Here is a 20459-nt window from a genome sequence, read left to right as displayed (position 1 = left end):
AACACATTAACAGCACCCTAGCAATTGAAGTCACCCGTGGGTGTAGGTCTCTGCTGCATGCCATCCCAAATGGGTATTTACTGATTCTGAACTATGAGATTATGTAGTTTTGAAGTATATTTCTGTGGTGTTTTACAGTGTTCCCTTCTGAAGAAGGCTTATATTAACTGACTAGTAAATAAATGAATAATTGTTTTATCAAGAAACCCTGTGTGTAAGTGTCTGCTTGAATACTTGTCACTGTGAACCTCTGTATAACTCCCCTATAGCTCACATTGACCCCTCTTGAGATAAGCCTGGCTACTCGTCCACACTACCAACCTGTGTAGTACAGACTTATACCAAAGGTTGGGTTGCTACTGCCAGGAAGTAAGGGTTGTTATAGTGCACCCTAAGGGTACTGCATACAATCTTGCCTAACATGCCTGAATGTAACCAGTCCTGATTGGCTGGGTGGCTGTCCTTTCAGGACAGCCACCCTACTGTGTGATTGACAGCCTAGGCTGTGCATGAATGGGAGAAACCTGCTTAAAAGGCAATGGTTTTGGGACTAGAGGCAGAGTCTACCACTGGGAGAAAAACCCGGCAAAGAAACCATGAAGAAAGCTTGCTGCATCTTCCTGGACCTTTGAATTGCCCGGTGAAGCCCTGCTGCTGTGCTGAAACTCCTTTTTCTGATCGACAGGAGAAGCTCTGGAAGGGGCGACTTCTTCCCTTGGGTTAGTGGGACCAACTAAAACGAACTCCACTGGAGCATCTTTCCCTGATGGGCTTACTTCTTCGCTGTGGTAAGAACCGAGTGCCAGGGGTCCATAGTTCAGAGCAACGTCTGCAATCCAGCCAGAAGCTCCAGGAGTCTCCTAAGGACCCTCCAGAGGCAGGGTGACCAGAGCTCAAGTCCGCTCACCAGAGTGCAGGACCCAAGGAGTGAAGGAAACCCGACTGGTATCCAAGATCCACGGTGGCGCAGTTTACCGAGCGCTGAAACCGCAAAGTACTGCTGATCTGAAAAGAGCCCGTAGCTGCCGACGACCTCCAAATTGCTGCTGCAGGAGGCCTCCAGATGTCCTCCCTCTTCTCCCCACAACAGGGTCAGGAACCCAGGGTCTGCACCGCTGAAACAGGACACAATCGAGCTGGTCCACTTCTTCAAACCAGAGGTACTGCTTAGACTTGGGGTACTTATCTCCATGTCTTTTTGAAATAGAACGAAATGTCCGGAAAAAAATTACAGACCCCACCAAAAAACCTAAAACACACACCACACAAAGTTCTAAATACCCAAAGTTCGAACTTTTTGTGGTATGTGTTTAGGTGTTTTGGCGCGGTCGGTATGAAAAAAAATGTTTAACAGGGTGCAGGGGCCTTGGCGTGCCCCCCGCAACTCCCCGCTCACTACAGTGAGCAGGGGACCCTCCCCCCCAAACCCCGCCAGAACAAAAAAACAAAAAGAAAAAACACAAAGGACCCTGCGTCGCCGGTTCCCGATCACAGAAGTGAAAGGGAACTGGCACCACAGGGACACAGCGTGTCTGAAGGAAAGGTAAGTAGGGGTTTGGGGGTGTGGTGTGGGTGAGGGTGTGCGGTGGGGGTGTGAGTGAGGGAGTGTGTTTGAATCCGTTTGATTTGTAATGGAAATGTTTGCATGGGAAATGTACGAACATTTTGCAGTGTGTACATTTCCCATGCAAACATTTCCGTCGCGGGTAATTTACCCGTGGACAAATCACGTGGATCCTCTTTTTGAACTGTGCTTTTTCTCAGTTAAGACTTGCCTTAGCTTACCCTAAAGTTGATTCCAACTCTGCTTCTCACTGGCTTAACAGTTTGTGACCCTACAATGGATATCTACAAAACTCTTACTTTGTGCAAGACTTTTATTATCTAAGAAGTGCCTCAACTCCATAGACACTGCTCCAATTGACTGTGGCTGTCCTGGCTCCATGCAGATTCTTCTAGTCCATTGACTTTGACATGTCTGTGCCTAATAGGTGGTAACTTGTTTTCGACTTTTATTGCTGGGAAAGGCTTGTCTAGACTTCATTGAAAGATTTAAGAATATTCACATGCCCTGAGAACCTGTTTAATCATTTTCTTCCTCTAACCTTTCCTCTCTGCAACCTCAGTATCTTTAAAGTATAACTAGTGAAATATAAATGCCATTAATGTCCTTGTGAGCCACCTGCGGGTGTAGGAAGTGTGTAAAAAGCATATCCAAAGAGTATCCACTGACTTGTGCTGATTCTGGAAAGGTATTTTTAAAGTATATTTGATTGTTACATAACTTGCCATTTTTAAAGAACACTTATTTAAACATTGATGTTAAGTGTTACTTGTATTGACAAATTTCATTGCTGCTGCTAAAGCTCACATTTACCCATCTTGAGATAGGCCTATCTGCTCAGTCACACTACCAACTTGTGTAGTACAGACCTATACCAAAAGGTGGGTTACCTAATAACAAGCAGATACTTGTTGTGCAGTCTCACACAGTGTGACTGCATCACACGGTTATTGTACTCTGCATTTATACTACGCCAAATCACCACTGCAGAAGGTTCAGAGCACCAGATCCTTGTTCCGTGGCATATATTGTGCAAGAATAGTTCCTCGATGAATAGGAATGAGTGGGCACAAGCTGCATTGGAGATCATCAAGCAAGGTGTGGAGGATTGTCTAGTCCTTAATCTCTAATTACTTTTTTATGGATGAATATTTTGGACAATTGGTGCTACTTGTTTAAAACACTTGTGTATAGGCGCGTTATAAATGCCTTATCATATGAAATGGAGTGGCAAGAGGGGACTTTAAGGGCACTGGGGTGACTACACAAGGTGTTGGCTGGGCACAGAGGGTACCCATGCCTAAGAAATAATTGATAACGACTAAAATAATTGATTTCTCTTCGGGAGAAAGTTTGGACTTGAAATTTGGTGTGTTGATTGGATTATGATGATTGGACATTGAAGTATTTAAGAAGCATTGGAATTTTGTGAAGCTGTTTTTAGCTCCACAGGAGGATTTTATTCCACGTTGTTCATTTCAGATGAGGAAAAGATAAGTCTGGTATCTGCTTTGTTAGGTGGTTACTAGGGTTATGATGGTTGGGAGACTAGACTGGCAACTGATTGAGGTTAAGCATTTCGAGATGATGTTGAATTTGTCCCTAAAGAAGACAATTGTGCACAGGACAATCAACTGGTTCCATTAACTGTGTGTGTGTGGTGACAGGGGGATCTCGTGTTTAATATTAGACCATTGCAGACAATTGACAAAGCTTTAACTTCAATTCCTGTTTTTTCTTGGTGCACCTGATACATGCCTGCAAGCCAAAGTAGGCCAATATTTCGAATGTTATGGTGTTCAAAATAAGAAGTTTGGCTACAGATGTTAAAATTGTAGCGGTGGGTAGGTGCGACAGATCTATTCAGTCAGGGTGGCAGAGAGAGAGTTCTGCTTAAGGATGACATGTGGCATACTCCGGGAATTGGGAAGCACTCACCAGTAAAATCACTTGGTAAAGACTACATATAATGGGGAATGTTTAGCGACAACCTGCTGGCAGGGGTGGTCAGCCAGTCTGCTTATCAAAAACTCTCCACCTACCCACCACCCTCAGAGCAATTTAATGTTCAATCTATGCAACACATTGTATCCTCGCTCAACAAACGTGTGTTCCGCAAGTGTAACAAGCTTAGAAGTATCATGAAGAATAATCAAGCTTAGTTTCTACACAAAACACCTCTAATACAAAGAGTCTCACTTCATTTGGTGGTAAGGGCTCCAGAGTTGGGATGATCTCGGACTCTTCAAATTCGTTGTCATCTCCAAACAGATTCTTTATGACCTTTTGCTGTGCAATCACCGGGTCGTCTGCACAGGGAACATCCACTTGCATTTCCGAGTCGTCCCCTTCCTCTTTGATTTCCCCCTCTTCGAGAATAACGCCAGTGTCCACTTTTGAAACTCTCATGTCCAAGACGCCATCTATCCAAGCAAGCTCAGCGTCCTTCGCTTTACAGAACTGGAGGGAACTCACAAGGGCATCTTTCAACCGGACCTAGAAAAAGGCAGAAACAAGTAGCATCATATAATACAGATATAAAGCAAACTTAATTGTTGATCTGCACTTGAATAACAATACCTTAATGATTACAATTTTGACAGACTGAATGCTTAGATTAAATAGAAGGGATCAGACTGTGAGCGGAGTGCTGCATTTGAGGTCATTACAGGTAGACGTACTGAGCCATAGATGGCGTTTTATGTACCTCTGTCCGTTAGGGCAGTTTTTCTAAAGTCCTCTTATGGTAGGACTTTATAAAACTATCTCGTTGGTATACAGAGCTCAAATGTCTACTATAAGTCTGTACTACTAAAGGCTTTGTTAGTATGGCCGAGTAGCCAGGCTCATTTTAGGAGGGAGATGCGAGTTGTAGGTAAATACAAAGAACTTAGAATATACATAGGCCCAAATAAACACTTCTACTCTTGCAGCTATATCAAAAGGCAAACATAAATCTTCAGATAGGCAAGTACTATTTCAAAGCTATTAAACACAATAGAAAACCAATGTAATAATTCAGGTAGTAGAGTAAAAATCCTAAGATTGATTAATGCATTTTAAGTTAAGTAAAACCATAGTTATAGCAACTCACAATGTTATGTTGTAGGAATAAAATGATTAACAACAACAATAGCAGGTAAGTACTTTTCAAGACTTCCATTACTTTTCCAAGGCCTTAAGGCTTTAGCAGTCCATCCCTAGCTAGGTACGAGATCTTCAAAGTCCGATTGGAGGGCAAGCAGTGTTCAGGAGAATTCTCATTTCTGTGCTAATTCCCTTCAACCTTTGAGACCCGTGCCCCCTCACCCCCCCAGCTCTTTTGCTAGACTTTAGGACTTTTAATTTGTAACATGGAGTGAGTGAGACCTTGTTAGGGAGAATTCTCAAAATGTGCCAATTCCGCTATACCTTAGAGACCCCCAGCTCTTTTGCTGAACTTTGGGACTCTGTACTTTTTAAATCTGTTTGTTTTCCGTATTTCTTTCTTTTGGTTATGGAGTTTTAGACAACTCCATAGGCATCTTTATTTTTGTGTGTTACACAGCACCCTCAGTGCAGTGACACAGGGAAGCCTTTTAGGCTGTCCCAAGGTTTCAATACCTTCTCTAGGATAAACTACTGTTTCCCAGAGAATGCAAGGTTAAATTGACTTTACTAGTCTTTTTAAATTCCTAGACCGAGCACACACTATCTTCCTACAGAGTGCTGGAGGGGTTACCCCTGTGTCTAGAACCTCATGTAGCAGTCAAATGCTACTCTTTCCTATCAAAATGGCTGGTGGAGGAGGTTTTACAATGAACTACTGTGATTTTTCCCGACTGCGAACACCGGTAGCTAAAAATGGCGGGAGCCATGTTTTTCAAGATGGTGCCTTAAGCCCCTTTTTGTTTAAATAGGTCCCAGTCTTCTTTTTTCGCCATTTATTTTTGGAAAGATCCTTCTAGAGTTTGTCTCTGCGCGCCAAACCAGGTTTGGTCCTTTGTTTCTATGCCTTTGGCAGGCTTTAGGACTAAAAACCGCCTCTGGCATCTGAGTGTCTGGGGTGGGCAGGAAGTGAGGGAGGTGTTCGAAACTCCCTGTGCTTAGTCTCCTAGGAGACCCAAATGCACTCTGGTGTGATTGGCTGGCTGACTGTCTGGCAAGGACAGCCACCCTGCTGGGAGAGTGGCAGCTAGGCTGGAATGAAAGGGAGAAAACTGTTTAAAAGGCAAGTCTCTTGGACTAGAAAGCAGAGTCGACCACTTGAACCAAAGAACCGAAGACTAGCTGGAAGAGGATGGCTGATGCAACTCCTGGACCGTTGGTTTGCCCGGTGAAGCCCTGCTGCAGTTCAGAATCGCTAAGTTCATCTCGACAGAGAAGCCCCTTCAAGGACGACTTCTTCCTTTGAGTCGGTGGGACCAATTAACTCGTAAGCCACCTGGATACCATTCTCAGAGCTGGTTAGGATTAACCAGGGGGGGAAGGAAACCAGCTTGTGTGCTCGACAACAGCTACTCGAACCGAAGATCTTCCATTTTGCCAGCTTGTTTGACCCGTCCCTGTGCAGGAGTCCCCCCCCCTCCCCCCGACGTCCTCCCTCTTGTGCCCACGATTGAGGCTCAGGAACAGTGAGATCTGCAGGAACCAACTCCTTCAGCTGCATCTTTTTCTTCATACTAAGGTACAATGCCAACCCGATTGAGAGAACTTACCTCTCACGGTGAAAGTTCGTGAAACATTCCCAATTTACAGGCCTAATCAGCTTGTGACCCAACATATGATTCTTTTTCGTACAAACTACTTCTGAGGAGATTGGCAAAAACTTTCCTGTTTACTACACAAACTGCTCTTTCCTATCCAAGGCACTATCCCATTGACTTTGGCCTAGACCTATTGAACTGAATGGAGTCCTCTAGTGTACTGAAACTATTTGCACTGCCTAAGAAAGTATTTGTGATCTATTCTATTAACTTGTACATTTGTACTCCCATTCAAAGTAACTGAAATGCCATTTTGCTCCCATTTCCGGGGAGCCTAATTTACTCAGAAATGTATTGAAGTATATTTGTGTATAATATTAAGTTTCCTCCTTCTAGTGAATGTTTTCTAAATGACTGTGTAATAAATTAATAAGTGTTTTACCAACAAACCTCAAGTGTCTACTTGAACCACTGTGATTGTAAGACCTCTGTGCAACATCCTTGTACTACTCACATTCTCTCTTGAGATAAGCCTGGCTGCTCAGCTCCCTACCACAAACTGTGTGGTACAGACTTATACCAAAGATTGGTTTTGCTTACACCTGTAGTCCTAATTGTATGTGGTAGTCCCAGAGGGTACTGCATGCAATTATGCCTAACCAACCTTTTTCTCACTCATTCATGTTTTGTTGATCTGATTTGGACTCTGCGTTTCTTTGTTTCTGGAGTCTGACAAACTCAATAAGCATCTACTTTTGTATTGTGACACACTGCACCTTCAGTGCAGTGTCACAGAGAAGTCCCTGGGATTCCTCATAAGGCTTAAATACCTTCTCTTGGGTTAACTACTGTTCCCAAGAATAGTTAAGTGAAATTGACTTTACTTACCTTTTGCCTATATAGGTCCAGCACACCCCATCTTATGTGGAGTGCTTGGGGGTTACCTAGTAGCCCCTTCTCATACACACTCATGTAAACATGTTTATGTTACCCTCACTACAGTTAATGGCTGGGGGCAGTGGTTTAATTTTTCCTACCATTGTGCATTTTTACCACAGGCTGAATCCTCAGCTGCAGTATAGGACCCCTGGGTGTCGATTGTGTCAAAATGTCCCCAGTGTTTGTTTTTTTTTTTTTTCGCCATTTCTTATTTGCGAGATCTTTCTTGGGTTTTACTCTGCGCGCCAGACCATGTTTAACCCTTTTGTTCGTTTTGCCTTTGGCGGGCTATAGTACTGAAACCCGCCTCTGGCTCCAGTGTGTCTGGCAGGGCAGGAAGCGAGGTGCTCCAAACTCACTGTCCTTGGTTACCTGAATGCACCCAGTGCCGATTGGCTGGCTGTCCTTGCAGGACAGCCACCCTGCTGTGTAACAGCTAGGTTGTGCATGAATGGGAGAAACCTGCATAAAAGGCGAGGTTTCTTGAACTGATGGCGAAGTTGACCACTGGACGAAACATCCGAAGGAATCGTGAAGAGAAGCTTGCTGCATCCACCTGGACCCTTGAACTGCCTGGTGAAGCCCTGCTTCGGTGCTGAAGCTCCAATTCTGAACAGAGTCCCAGGGGTTGAGAAATCCTTAGTCGAATGCATCGTCTTTAAGCCAGACCAGAACTCCAGGAAGATCCAGAGGACCCTCCCGAAGCAGGACGACACTAGCTTGAGTCACCTCACCAGATTTCTGGACTCCAGGAGTGAAGGAAGCCCATCTAGTGACCAAGATCCGCGGTGATGCTATTTGCTGGAAGTTGAAACCAGGAAGTGCTGCTGAATTGAAAAGGGCCTGTATCTGCCACCGACCTTCAAACTGCAGTGCAGGAGTCCTTCAGACGTCCCCCCTCTTGTCCCCATGACTGAGGCCCAGAAACCCAGGGATCTGTATCCCTGCAACCAGAACAGAAGCCAGCTGGATCCTCTTCTTCCAACCTAAGGTACTGTGCTGACTAAGGGATACTTACCTCTTTCGTCTATAGCTTGCATTATCTCACTCGAAACTTGCAGTAGCTGCTTTTTGTAGAGTGGGTTTCAGCTCTACCCTTCACAAGCCTAACAGCTTGTGGACCAACAGTGATTTTCTACAAATTCTCTAACTTTGTGCAAGACTTTTGTGCTATCTAAAGAAGTGCCTCAGCTCCGTAGACATTGTTCAAATTGAGTTTGGCTGTCCTGGCTCCCGGCAGACTCTTTTAATCAATTGACTTTGGTTCCCACTGTCCCTCATAGGTGGTACATTGGTTTTACTAAGTATTGCTGGGAAAGGTTTAATCTAGACTTCATTGGGGGATTTAAAACCGCTCACATGCTCTGAGAAACCGCTGACCTTTTTCCTTCCAGTAACCTTTTCCTTTTCTACAACATCAGAATTTTACCAAATGCCAAGTGATGTATAAATGCCAATACTGTCCTAGCTAGTGATGTCACCTCAGGGTGTACGAAGTGTGTATGAAGCATCTCTAAAGAGTATCTACTTGTTTGAATTGATTCTGAGAACCTATTTTGAAGTATTATTATTGCACATTGCCCTTTCTAAAGAAGGCTTATTTAAAATGGACCGCTAAATAAATAATTATTTTACTAGAAAACCTTGAGTATAAGTGTTATTTGGTTACTTGCATTTGTGGATTTCAATGTTACAAGCTCTAAAGCTCACGTTTACCCCTTTTGAGATAAGTCTGGCTGCTCAGTCACTCTACCAACATGTGTAGTGCAGACATATACCAATAGGTGGGCTACCAATATCAAGAGGTCAAGGTTGGTGTAGTCTTGAAGGGTTACTAAATCCATATAGTAACTAAATCCATATCTTGCCTAACAAGCAGGTAAGGCACAGCTGTAGAAAAGGCAAAGATTCAAAGGTTTCTTCAGTATAAGTATGTATCAAGCTTTTGTGGGGCAAAAAGAGTTACGGGACCTCAGGAAGGCTCCCTGCACGCACACAAGCATTAGACCTGGGCGACCGTGCATGGGTGAACACCCAAACACCGGAATCAGCATTCCAGAAACAAAAGGAGCGACAGAAAGACTCTAGGCAAGGATTAACCCGAGTCCCCATAGTACCTTAGGACAGATGAAGTTGCAGCTGTATGCCTTTACAATGCAGCAATGGTGGACCAGGTCTCCTGTTCCTTGGTCGTGATGATGAAAGGAGGGACTCTTGCGGAGGGGGGGGGGGGGATTCGCAGCAGCAGTCGTGATAGAGCGGGCTTCCAGCAAATGATTCTTTGTGCTCCAACACAGGCCTGTGGTTTTGGCGCCTTTTCACAGACTCCAATAAAGAACCTTTCTCGTCCGAACAATTCTCCTCGCTTGCTTCATCCTGCACTCTAGTGCTGGGACATTGAGGAGGGAGATCTTGCCTCTGGAGGTCTGGAAGGTGTCCACCAAAGTTCCGGGACAGTTTGTTCGCAGCAAGACGATGTACTACACTCAAGCTATTGGCGGTTTGCAGCCCAGGAAGGTTGCACTTCATCATGGGATGGCTTGACCGGAAGGTCACCGTAGGACCGATTATGGCCACCAGTCCAAGGGAGGAAGTCGTTCTCTTAGGAGCTTCCTAGTCGATTTGAAAACAGGGTCAGGACAGCAGCACTACTTCAGCAGGCTTCTCCGGTTGCTGGAAGCGGATGCAGGTGTCTCTGGCCGTCTTCTTCGGTTCTTCTGTTCCAGTGGCCGACTTGTCTTTTGCCTCAGGATCCTCGTCCTTTATCTAGGAACCCAGCCAATCAACAGTCACGCAAAATTCAAACTTTGGGGAGTGGCTGTCCTTTCAGGAAAGCCTACCTCCCAGTTGGAACTGGTTCCAGGCAGGCATACCAGAAGACAAAGAACAGTGAAGTTTCATACTCCTCCCCGGCTTCCTGTCCACAGACACACTGGAGCCTCGGCGGGTTTCACAAAGGATTCCAGCCGAAGACAAATGTCCAACCAGGACCTCCCCCACCCAAGATGGCAAAATAATGATCAAGAAAGGCCAAGCACACAAGAAATGGCGACAAAAGAGCAACCATTTTGGATCAATGGTGACCCTTCTGTGTATTACCGTGGCTGTGAACACAGGGTAGGAAAAATACACAAGTCGGTAGAACAGCCCACTGCCACCAGCCATTCAGGTACGCTTGTCACTATAACAGAAATGTTACAGGCGCAGTAAAAAAAAAAGGGGATAGTATAACCCTCATCACTCCACATAAGGTGGTGTGTGCTGATCTCACAAAAGAAAAGGTAAGAAGGATATCCCCCTATCCTTGCAAACAGTAGTTCTCACAAGGAAAATATAAATATAAAAATCAAAGCCGAAAAGGCGCTCAGTAACACTGCACAAAAGGTGCTGTGTGCTGCAAAAGTAAATTATAGATACCTTTAGAAAATATAGAAGCATGACTCCATAAAATAAAGTAAAAACGTAATGAACAGGGTTCCCATGGTCAGAGAAAAATTGACAGGGGAAAAAGTTCCCCTCATTCAGGAGAACAGACACAAATCTGGGAGTCCATCAAAGATGCTGTGGGTCTCAGAGGTAGAGGGAATTTGGCATAAATATGAAAAATCGGCCTAACACTCACCAAGAGCTGTGACACAGTATAAGCAGAAACTGAAGAGTGCAGTTCAATACCTTTATTTGTAAGTAATAGACTGGGATTGGAACAAACGGCTGTAGGATCTAGGGTTCCAACTTAAACACAAGATATAACTATACTAAAAGATGTCAAAATGAGTTTTAAACAGTTGGTGCAAGGGCCCATTAGGATTTCCTTATCAAATACACTGTCTCCGGTCTATAGTGCCCAAGTAATCCACAAAGCCGCGAGAAGCACCAAAGGATCCTTTGTTGGGAGCCTTTTCTGTCGACTGCTGCTGCAAGTTCCGATCCAGTGTCCTTTCTTTCATCAGCATGACCAAGAATCCAGAGACCAGGTCCTGTGCTGCTGCATCATGAAGGCGTCCATCTGCAAGCTCTTCAATGCTGAGGTACTGTGTGGCTGAGGGCAATGCTTACCTAAAGTCTTGTCGCTCCGGTTTGGCTAGTTTGGTGGTTCGTGTAGTTGTCAGTTCGCGGATACAGTTTGTCCAGGCCCAACATAACACATCTAGAGAGCCTTCTACGAAGTCCCTGAACACTTTCTACTAACTCTGCACTTACTGGATGAGAAATCCTCTGAAGCTTAGACATTCCTGCATCTATGCCTTATCCTGACCTGCCTACTGTTGGCCCCTGGACCACCAGAGTCCCCCTTCTGCCTCAGATCACTCATGCCTTAGAATAGGGAAAGCCTTTTAAAGTAGAAGGCCTTTGACTAGAAAATATAACAAGTGTTGCAAAGTACTTACTTGCTATTGGTTAGTGCACTCACTGGTTATTGCTGAAATAGAATAAGTGACAGTGTTACTACTTACCTGTGAATTGCGTACTGCCATTCTGAAAGGTACACAAAGTTATTTACTTAACTTTGAATTGTATTCCACTATTCTAGAAAGTAACAGAGTTGGTATTACTGTATTATTCCTCAAACGTATTACCAATAGGGTTTTACTCACCTTGAATAGCCTACTGCCATTCCAAATGTTTAACATTAGGTTTTCCATACCTCAAACTGCTTACTGCCTTTCTGAAAAGTCTTAACTTGCTTCCCTTAGAATTGTGTTCCACTAGTCTAAAAAGTAACATTGGTATAACTACATATTCCTGAAATAGAATAAGTGGAAGAGTATTACCAACAGGGTTTTACTCAACATGAATAGCCTACTGCCATTCTAAACGTCATTCTAAACGTGTTAAGTACGGAGTTCTTACTTACCTTCGAAGTGCATACTTCCATTTTGAAAAGTGATTCATAAGTCATTGCTTACCTTTGAATGGTGTTCCACTATGCAAAATGGGTGTAACTATCAATCCTGAAAGAAGAATAAGTTACATGTAACACTGTTATATTATGTATTATTCCTGAAACTGAATATGCAACCTAGTTTATTACCAATAGGTCTGCTTACCATGAATTACATACATCATTCTAAAAGTCTACTAATGTGGTTTTACTCACTATGAACTGCACACTGCTATTCTAAATAAGGTTTATCCTTTGGTTTACTTACCATTAGTATTGTGTTGGTTTATAGAATTGTGTTTATCACTTATAATAGTGCGTACCTTTCTAAAGAATTCTCTTTACCTATGCATGTAGTTTTACAATGCATCACTTCATCAGTGTTTCTTTGTGCCATATTTGTATGGCAGTTTTTCTTAAGCCCAGGGCTTAGTAAAACCATTCAACTGAGGCAGTACAAGACTCCACTCTTAGTATAAGGCTGTATCACCCGAGTACAAGGTAGCGCAGACAGAGCAGCCAGGGCTCATCTTAGGAGGGAGAGAGTGCTGTAGAATCAGTACATATGAAATTGTAATACAAATGATCCAAAGAAACACAAACACTTTGTATTGTCAAAATAAAGGATTTATTTAAATCCAGGTAGGCCCAGATAAATCTAGGTGTAAGTAAGCACTAACACATTATATGAAATCACAATATAAAAACAGAACACTATACTTGAAGGTACACAGACCAAAGTATAAACCTTATTTGGAACCCCCGACAGTAGTTCTAAGGAAGTCAAAACCTTTTCATACACATTCAGTATAGGTCACACCTATTCTTGGGGAGTAAAGACCAATGGTTTCTTTCCCAATTATATTCAGTAATGCAAGGGCAGTAGGCCCTACCAGTTGTACAGTGACTCTCAGTACAAATCAAATAATCAGTGAACAGGACAATATACATTTGGTGAATAGTGGAACACACTCTAGGTACAGTAAAAACCTACAACTACTTTTGTGATAACAGAGTTATACTAGGCGAGTAAAACCTAAGGATGTAATATTCAATTAGAGGTGCTTTTGAGATCAGTGAAACAGATTGATATAAGCAGTAACTCTTGTAACTTTTTTTTTAGATGGCACACAGCTAACTTAAGGTAAGTAAATCTCACACACTGTTTTACCCTCACAAGGATGGGAAAAGTAAAACCCAATTTTATACTTTACTGAATGACTCAAAGTTATTCTAGGTAGGCAACAAGCTTATGCAGACTTATTCTGGACAGGCTAGCAGCAAGTCAGGGGAAGCAAGAGCCAGTTGGGGGAATTCGTACAATTATCCAAACAGGACTAATATGATGGGGGACACTCATACAAGTATCCTAACAGGAATAACCTGGTGAAACCAACATATTACTTTTGGGAAGAGGCACAACCTAACCACAGGAGAGTAATCTACCTTCACATCTACTTTCTACAAAATGGCAAAATGGTTTCTAAGGAAAGAAAGATGTTAACCATACTTTTGAGAATAGTGCATCACACATCCAAGATAAGTAAGAACTTTTGTAACTGTTCACTCTTAGTGTTACAGTTACCAACCAACTCTTTACAAGTCAGTCACTTTTAAACACTTCTTTTCTTTTCCAGGCAAAAGGCCCAATCCTTTCAAAAGTCTTTCCCTGGTTCTTGAAGCATGAGTGTTCACAGTGGCAGAAGGGGGGTCACTAGGGACTAGAGAGCAACAGACAGTGTCAGCATAGGTTCTTTAGTAGTTAAAGTCAGAGTTCCTTAGGAAAACTGGGAAAACAGGCGAGTATTTCACTTCTAGGGTTAGAAGAGGGTCCAGTGACTTTGCAGAAGACACCACAGCAGGATTCTAGCAGTGGGACGGGGTGCATTGGACGAGAGACCTCCCAATCACAGAAAATACCCCACAGCTACAAAGAAATCCTGAGACTTACGGTAAGTATACACCCAAGCCAACACAGTACCTCAGCATTGAAGAACATTTTGCAGCAGGAGGACTTCAGGGTCAGCAGCTAAATACCCGGTCAGTGGATTCCTTGTTGTGGTGACTGAAAACAGGACCTTGGAAGGGACTTTGCAGCAGGGTATTGATGGAGAAGGCTCTAGGCAAAATTTCCCCTTGTGGCTGAATGCGGTTCTGCAGATTTGGCGCCTTTTCAAGGAGCACAGAAAAAGACAGAATTGCTGTTGAATTCTCGTCGTTTCAAAGGCCCAGCATTCTGTTGAGGGGACTTTTGTGACTCGATTTGTGTCTCTACAGATCCACCAGGATGCCCACGAAGTATCAGCGAGATTCAGAATTCAGAAGACTGTGCACCGCACAGTGGCTCTAGGTCCCAGGGTATTGCAGCAACGCAAGGTCACAGCAGCGCATGGGATGGTTCAAAATGCAGGTCTTCTTGAGTCTAGTGGGTCTTACCAGGCTATGGGCCGTCGTTTTCGGAGTCGCCAGGTCGTTTGGAAGGAAGGGCTACAGCAGGCCATGGTTAAACAGCAGGCTCTCCGGTTGCTGGAAATAATTTCAGCCGCTTCTTCATCATCCTCCTCCTCCTCCTCCTCCTCCTCTTCGGTTTCGGTTCCAGTGGTCGACCTTTCTTCAGCTCCCAGGTTCACAGTATTTATCTGAAACTACAGCACGACCTCTGCATTCTCTCCCCGTATTTTACAAGAAGGGGCAGTCTGTTTGTCCAATCAGGACAGCCAGCCTCCCCACTGGGATTTGGCCCCATTCAAGCCAGGCGTAAGACAAAGGGCTGGGGAGTTTTGGACTCCTCCCTCACTTCCTGCCCTCACAGACTGGAGGCTGGGCAGGGAGTCTAGGGGAGTCCTGCCGAAGATAAAAATCACAAAGGAATTTCCCACCCTGGATGTCAGGGGAAGGAACAAGAAATGACAAGAAACACTAAAATGGCGAAAAAAGAAGACAGGGCCATTTTGGTAAAATGAGCACCCTTAAGTGCCAGTACTGCACCAAATTAATACAAGGTATCACTGCCACCAGCCATTGAAGGTAAGCTCGTTCCTGTAACAGAATTGTTAAAGTTTTAGTGTGAATGGGGATACACATTGCATATCCCCAGCACTCCACATAAGGTGGGGTGTACTGGCTTCACCGAATAAAACGTAAAAAGGGATCCAAAGATCCTTTCTACCCTTGGGAACTGTAGTTCACCCAAGGGTAGCAAAAGAAAGTTAAAAGGGGGGCCCCTAGGGCAACCCAGCAACAACAGGCACTTATTGCCAATAAGTTGTTAGAGGATAACTTTAAAAATACACTATGGAGAGTAAGGAACAAGTTACTTACCTGTAACTGTTGTTCTCCAGCATGGGTCTGGCATGGATTCACATGCTCATGAATATTCCCCGTCGTCAGGCTGGGAATCCTCGGTAAAGAAAAAACCAGTATCAGTTTTGTTTCTGATCTGTCTTTCGTAGTAATAACCAATCACGGGTCTCTGCGTCATACTGACCACAGCCAATGACTGCCCTCTACCTAAGCACCGCCTCTGGCAGCCATCTTCAGATTTGGAAGCACGTGAAGTGGCAGTATGACCAAGTGAAGAGCCGCAGAGGGGTAGGCGGGAGGGTTCGCATGTGAATCCATGCCAGACCCATGCTGGAGAACAACAGTTACAGGTAAGTAACTTGTTCCTTCTCCAGCATGGGGTCTGGCATGGATTCACATGCTCATGAATAAAGAATACATAGCAGTACACACATGCACAACCACGGGAGGTGGCAAAGGCTCAACATTAAGCATTGCATCAAACTCAACATTAAGCATCTTACCTCCTCACCAGGCTCACCTCAGGCGAACAGGTTGCGCAGCACTGCTTGGCCGACCCTGGACTCCTCCCTGGAATCCCGATCGACGCAGTAGAACTTCGTGAAGGTGTGCGTCGACCTCCACGTAGCAGCCCTGCATATGTCCAGCAGGGGCACACCAGAGAGGAACGCCGTGGTAGCTGCGATCGCTCTGGTGGAATGGGCTCTCGGACGGCCAGGCAGCGGTCGGTTTGCCAACCGATGACAGCACATGATACAGCCGGAGAGCCATCTGGAAATGGAAGCCTTCGAGAGAGCCTTCCCCTGATTGACAGGTCCAAAGTTCACAAAGAGTTGTGACGTCTTCCGAAAACACTTCGTGCAGTCCACGTAGAACTTCAGCGCTCTAGCCACATCCAGCGAGTGCAAAGTTCTCTCAGCCGGCGACGGGAAGAATACAGGCAACACCAAGGGTTCGTTGAGGTGGAAGTCCGACGGTACCTTGGGCATGAAGGAGGGGTGCGTCCTGAGCACTACCCTCGTGTCGTGAAAAGTCAAGTACGGGGCCTTGCAGGAAAGGGCCTGGATCTCTCCCACCCGTCGTGCGGAGGTGATGGCCACAAGAAACGCTGTTTTCCACGACAGAAACTTCAACGGGGCCGAGTGCAGAGGCTCGAACGGAGGTCCCATGAGCTTGGTCAGCACCACGTTGAGCTCCCACGCCGGGGCCGGAGCCTTCACCGGCAGGAACGATCTGAACAGTCCCTTCATGAACTCTTTCACCAGACGATGAGACCACAAGGACGTCCGCCCCGTGGTTCTGGTGTATCGGGAGATCGCAGCAAGATGAATCTTGATGGACGCGTGTGCCAGTCCAGCTTTGGCCAGCGTCAGCAGGTACGGCAGTACTTGGGGAGCCGTAATCCGTAGAGGGTTAATCTTCTGTGCGTGGCACCAGACAGAGAACCTCTTCCATTTGTGTCCGTAGCATTTAAGAGTCGAGGACGCCCTGGCCTTTGCAAGAACCTCTCTGCAGTCGGCCGGTATGTCGTATCCTCCAAACTCTAGCGCTGCAGGAGCCAGGCCTGCAAGTTCAGCGATTTCGGGTCGTGGTGGAGGATGGCGCCTCCTTCCCTGGAGAGCAGATCCGCGTCCACCGGCAGCTTGATTGGCGGGGACGCTGACAAGTCCAGAAGGTCCGGGAACCATATCTGCCTCGGCCACGCAGGTGCGACGAGGATCATCCTGCACCGTGACCTCTTGAGCTGGTTGACGAGCCGGATTAGCAGTGGCAAAGGAGGGAACGCGTAGAGGAACAGGCCCTCCCAGGGGAACGAGAAAGCATCGCCCATGCTCCTCGCCTGGGGAAACCTGCTGGCGAACCTCCGGCTCTTGGAGTTCGTCGCCGTCGCGAACAGGTCGATCTGGGGTGTGCCCCACCGTCGGAAGAGGCAATCCACTAGATCCTGCCGTAGTTCCCACTCGTGGCACGAGCGCAGCTCCCTGCTGAGTGAGTCGGCAATGGTGTTTTTTATCCCTGCCAGATGAAACGGCACCAGAAACATCCCTTGGGCGACTGCCCAATGCCACAGGTCCTGCGCCTCCTTGGACAGTGCTGGGGACCTGGTTCCGCCCTGTTTGCTGATGTAAAACATGGTGGTGGTGTTGTCGGTGAAGATCCTCACCACCTTGCCCTTGAGGGACGGAAGGAAGGACCTGAGGGCCCAAAACACTGCACGGAGCTCCAGGACGTTGATATGTAAGGATTTCTCCGTCGGGAGCCAAAGGCCTCTTGCGTGCAGATTTCCGGTGTGCGCTCCCCACCCTTCCAGGGAGGAATCCGTGGTCACTGTCTCCTGGTGGGCTGGGGTCTGGAAGTCCATGCCCGCCGTCAGATGTGCGCGGGTGCCCCACCACCGGATCGCTCGTCGGAAACTATCGTCGAGTGTGATCCTTTCCTCGAAGCTGCCCGTCGTTTGGATCCAGCGCACGTCCAGGAACTCCTGCAACGGGCGCATCCGGAGCCTGCACATGGGAATGAGGTAGATGCAGGAAGACATCATTCCGAGGAGGGACTTGATGGACCTCACCTTGGCCGCGTCGGCCACCAACATCCGCTGCACCTTGCCCAGGATGGTCCTGGTCCTCTCCTCCGACGGGGAGGCCAGAAGGGACACTGTGTTGAGCCTCGCTCCCAGAAACAGAGTGTCTTGCGCGGGTACCAGGTGGGATTTGGCGTAGTTCACGGAGAATCCCAGGTCCGTGAGAAGTTGGACGGTCCTTGCCGTGTGAACCATGGCGAGCTCCCTTGTCTTGGCTCGGATGAGCCAGTCGTCCAGGTAGGGGTAGACGTGGATCCCTTCGCGGCGCAGCTGAGCCGCCACCGGTGCGAGGCACTTGGTGAACACCCTGGGTGCCGACCATAGACCGAAGGGGAGGGCTTTGAACTGGTAATGACGCCCTTGGACCACAAACCTGAGGAATTTTCAGTGCCCCTTCAAGATGGGAATATGGAAGTAGGCATCCTCCAAATCCAACGACGACAGGAAGTCTCCTTCCTCCAGCTGACCCAGGACGTGCTGGAGGGTGACCATCCGGAACTTTTGCACCTTGATGAACTTGTTCAGACGTCGCAGGTCCAGGATGGGGCGCCATCCCCCCCGTCTTCTTCTTCACGAGGAAGTATCTCGAGTAGACTCCGGAGCCCCGAAGCCTCTTTGGGACGAGTTCGATGGCGCCCTTCTTGAGCATCGCCTTCACCTCCAGGAGAAGTTGAGGGACGTGAAGTTCTTTCCTGGCCACGGGGGGGACGCGCGGACACTTTCTTTGAAACTCGAGCGCGTGGCCCCGGGCCAAGGCGTCCAGCACCCAACGGTCGGTGGAGATGGACTCCCACACGCTGACGAAGCTCGCCAGCCGGCCTCCCACCGGGGTGCTTCGGTGGGGGCCCGACCCCCCGGCCGGTTCAATCCTGCTTCGACGAGGCTTTAGCGCCTTGTCCTTGGCGACGACGGCGGGGTCCGCCAGACTTGCCTCGTCCTCTGTAGGCCTCCTGAGACGACGAGCGGGCCGCTTGACGGTAGGAGGAGAAACCGCCGCCGGAACCTTTGGAGGCGCCCTTGCCTCCGCTGCTCCGAAAGGGCGTCCGTCGTTGTTGCAGAACTCCAAGGGCCCGGGCCGTCTCCTGAAGGGAATCGTCCACCGTTTTCCCAAACAGGTTGTTCCCATCGAAGGGCATGTCCAGGACTCTGGTCTGAACGTCTTGACGGACGTCCGTAGCCTTGAGCCATCCACGCCGCCTAAGGCAAACGCCGTTGCCCAACTGGCGGAACCCAGTGTCGGCGATGTCCGTCGCAACGGTAATGGCGTGGTCCGAAGCCACCTCACCTTCCTGCAGGATCTCCAGGGCCTCTGCCCTCTTGTCGTCCGGCAAGAAGTCCAGCAGGGGAGCCAGTTTGTACCAGAGCTCCCTGTCGTATCGGGCCACGATAGCCAAGGCGTTGGCAGCTTTAATCGTCGTCGCTGCAGACGAGATGACTCTGCGTCCCATAGCGTCCAATTTCTTTCCCTCGCCGTCCGGTGGGGAAGTCGATGTGGAGGCCGCACCCCCCCCCGCTTTTTTCCTGGCCGCCGCGGAGACGACGGAGTCCGGGGTAGGCTGCGCCCGGAGGCACAGGGGGGCCGTGTCCGGGACCCGGTACTTTTTCTCGTACCGGTCTCTTCTAGCTGGCGTCGTGGAAGGGTTCTTGAGGAGGGTGAGGCCCTCATCCCAAATGTCGTCCAATAGAGGCACCGCGAGGACCGTCTTCCTCTTGGCCTCGCGCCGCTGATAAAGGAAACCTTCCTTCTTCTTCTCCTCAGGGCAGAGTTGGAAAAGCTCGGATGCCCTGGCCATCATTGAGTGGAACGATCCAATCTCGTCGGGCGGAGAAGCCCTGGTGGGAGGCGACGACGGTACATCCTCGTCGTATACCTCGTCGTCCGTACCCGTCGCTGCCGTGTCAGTCCCCGTATCATCCCCTCGGGTGGACGGGGAGAACGGCTGGAAGGGGCGCGACGGCTGAAAAAGAGGTGGAGGGTGGATCCTTCTTTTCTTGGTAGGGGGAACACCAGAAGGTCCCGGTTCTGGGTCCCCCGACGGGAGAGGTTCCGTCGGCAACGGTAGTCTCGTCCTTATCTCTGAGCATAAGGACTGTATAGCCAACAAAATGGCCGCCGAGTTGTCTTGCGGCGCTGGCAGAGGGGAATCCGACGGGCGATCAGGGGCCCCGTCGGTACCCTCGACGATGTAGTCGTCCCCTGCGTCGGGATCCATCCCGACGGGCCGGTCTTCTTCCACGCCGAGGCCGTGGCTTAAGACCTCGACCAGCTCCTCCTCCGAGGTTGAGACCGAATCTACGACGCCCTGCCCCCCCTTTTTCTTCCCCACGGGGGATTTCGCGGGGGTCCTATCGATGGGCACAAAAGAGGACTCCCTCCGAGGTGGCAGGGAGACTCTGAGCCCCGAGGTCGCCACCACTGGTGTAGCCTCCACAGGCTGAGCCAGGGCCGCCGCGACAGTTTCGATAGAGGGCTTGGCCGGATGGATTAAGGCCTTCACCACCTTA

At 47.7% G+C, this 20459-nt stretch overlaps 1 protein-coding gene across 2 annotated transcripts in view; it reads right to left on the bottom strand.

Annotated features, from left to right (window-relative positions):
* CPSF2 (cleavage and polyadenylation specific factor 2) overlaps positions 1–20459 on the bottom strand; it is a 246260-nt gene that overhangs the window by 49172 nt on the left and 176629 nt on the right. For both annotated transcript variants that reach the window (XM_069637927.1, XM_069637926.1), the window contains exon 13: positions 3764–4060. In XM_069637927.1, the coding sequence (XP_069494028.1) occupies positions 3764–4060 (297 nt within the window). The remainder of the gene's footprint in view (positions 1–3763; positions 4061–20459) is intronic.

This window comes from Ambystoma mexicanum, chromosome 14 (genome assembly GCF_040938575.1).
Source record: "Ambystoma mexicanum isolate Mex_15411 chromosome 14, UKY_AmexF1_1, whole genome shotgun sequence".
NCBI lineage: Eukaryota > Metazoa > Chordata > Amphibia > Caudata > Ambystomatidae > Ambystoma > Ambystoma mexicanum.
Note: the sequence above shows the minus strand (reverse complement) of the source record. Positions and strands in the feature narration are given on the sequence as shown.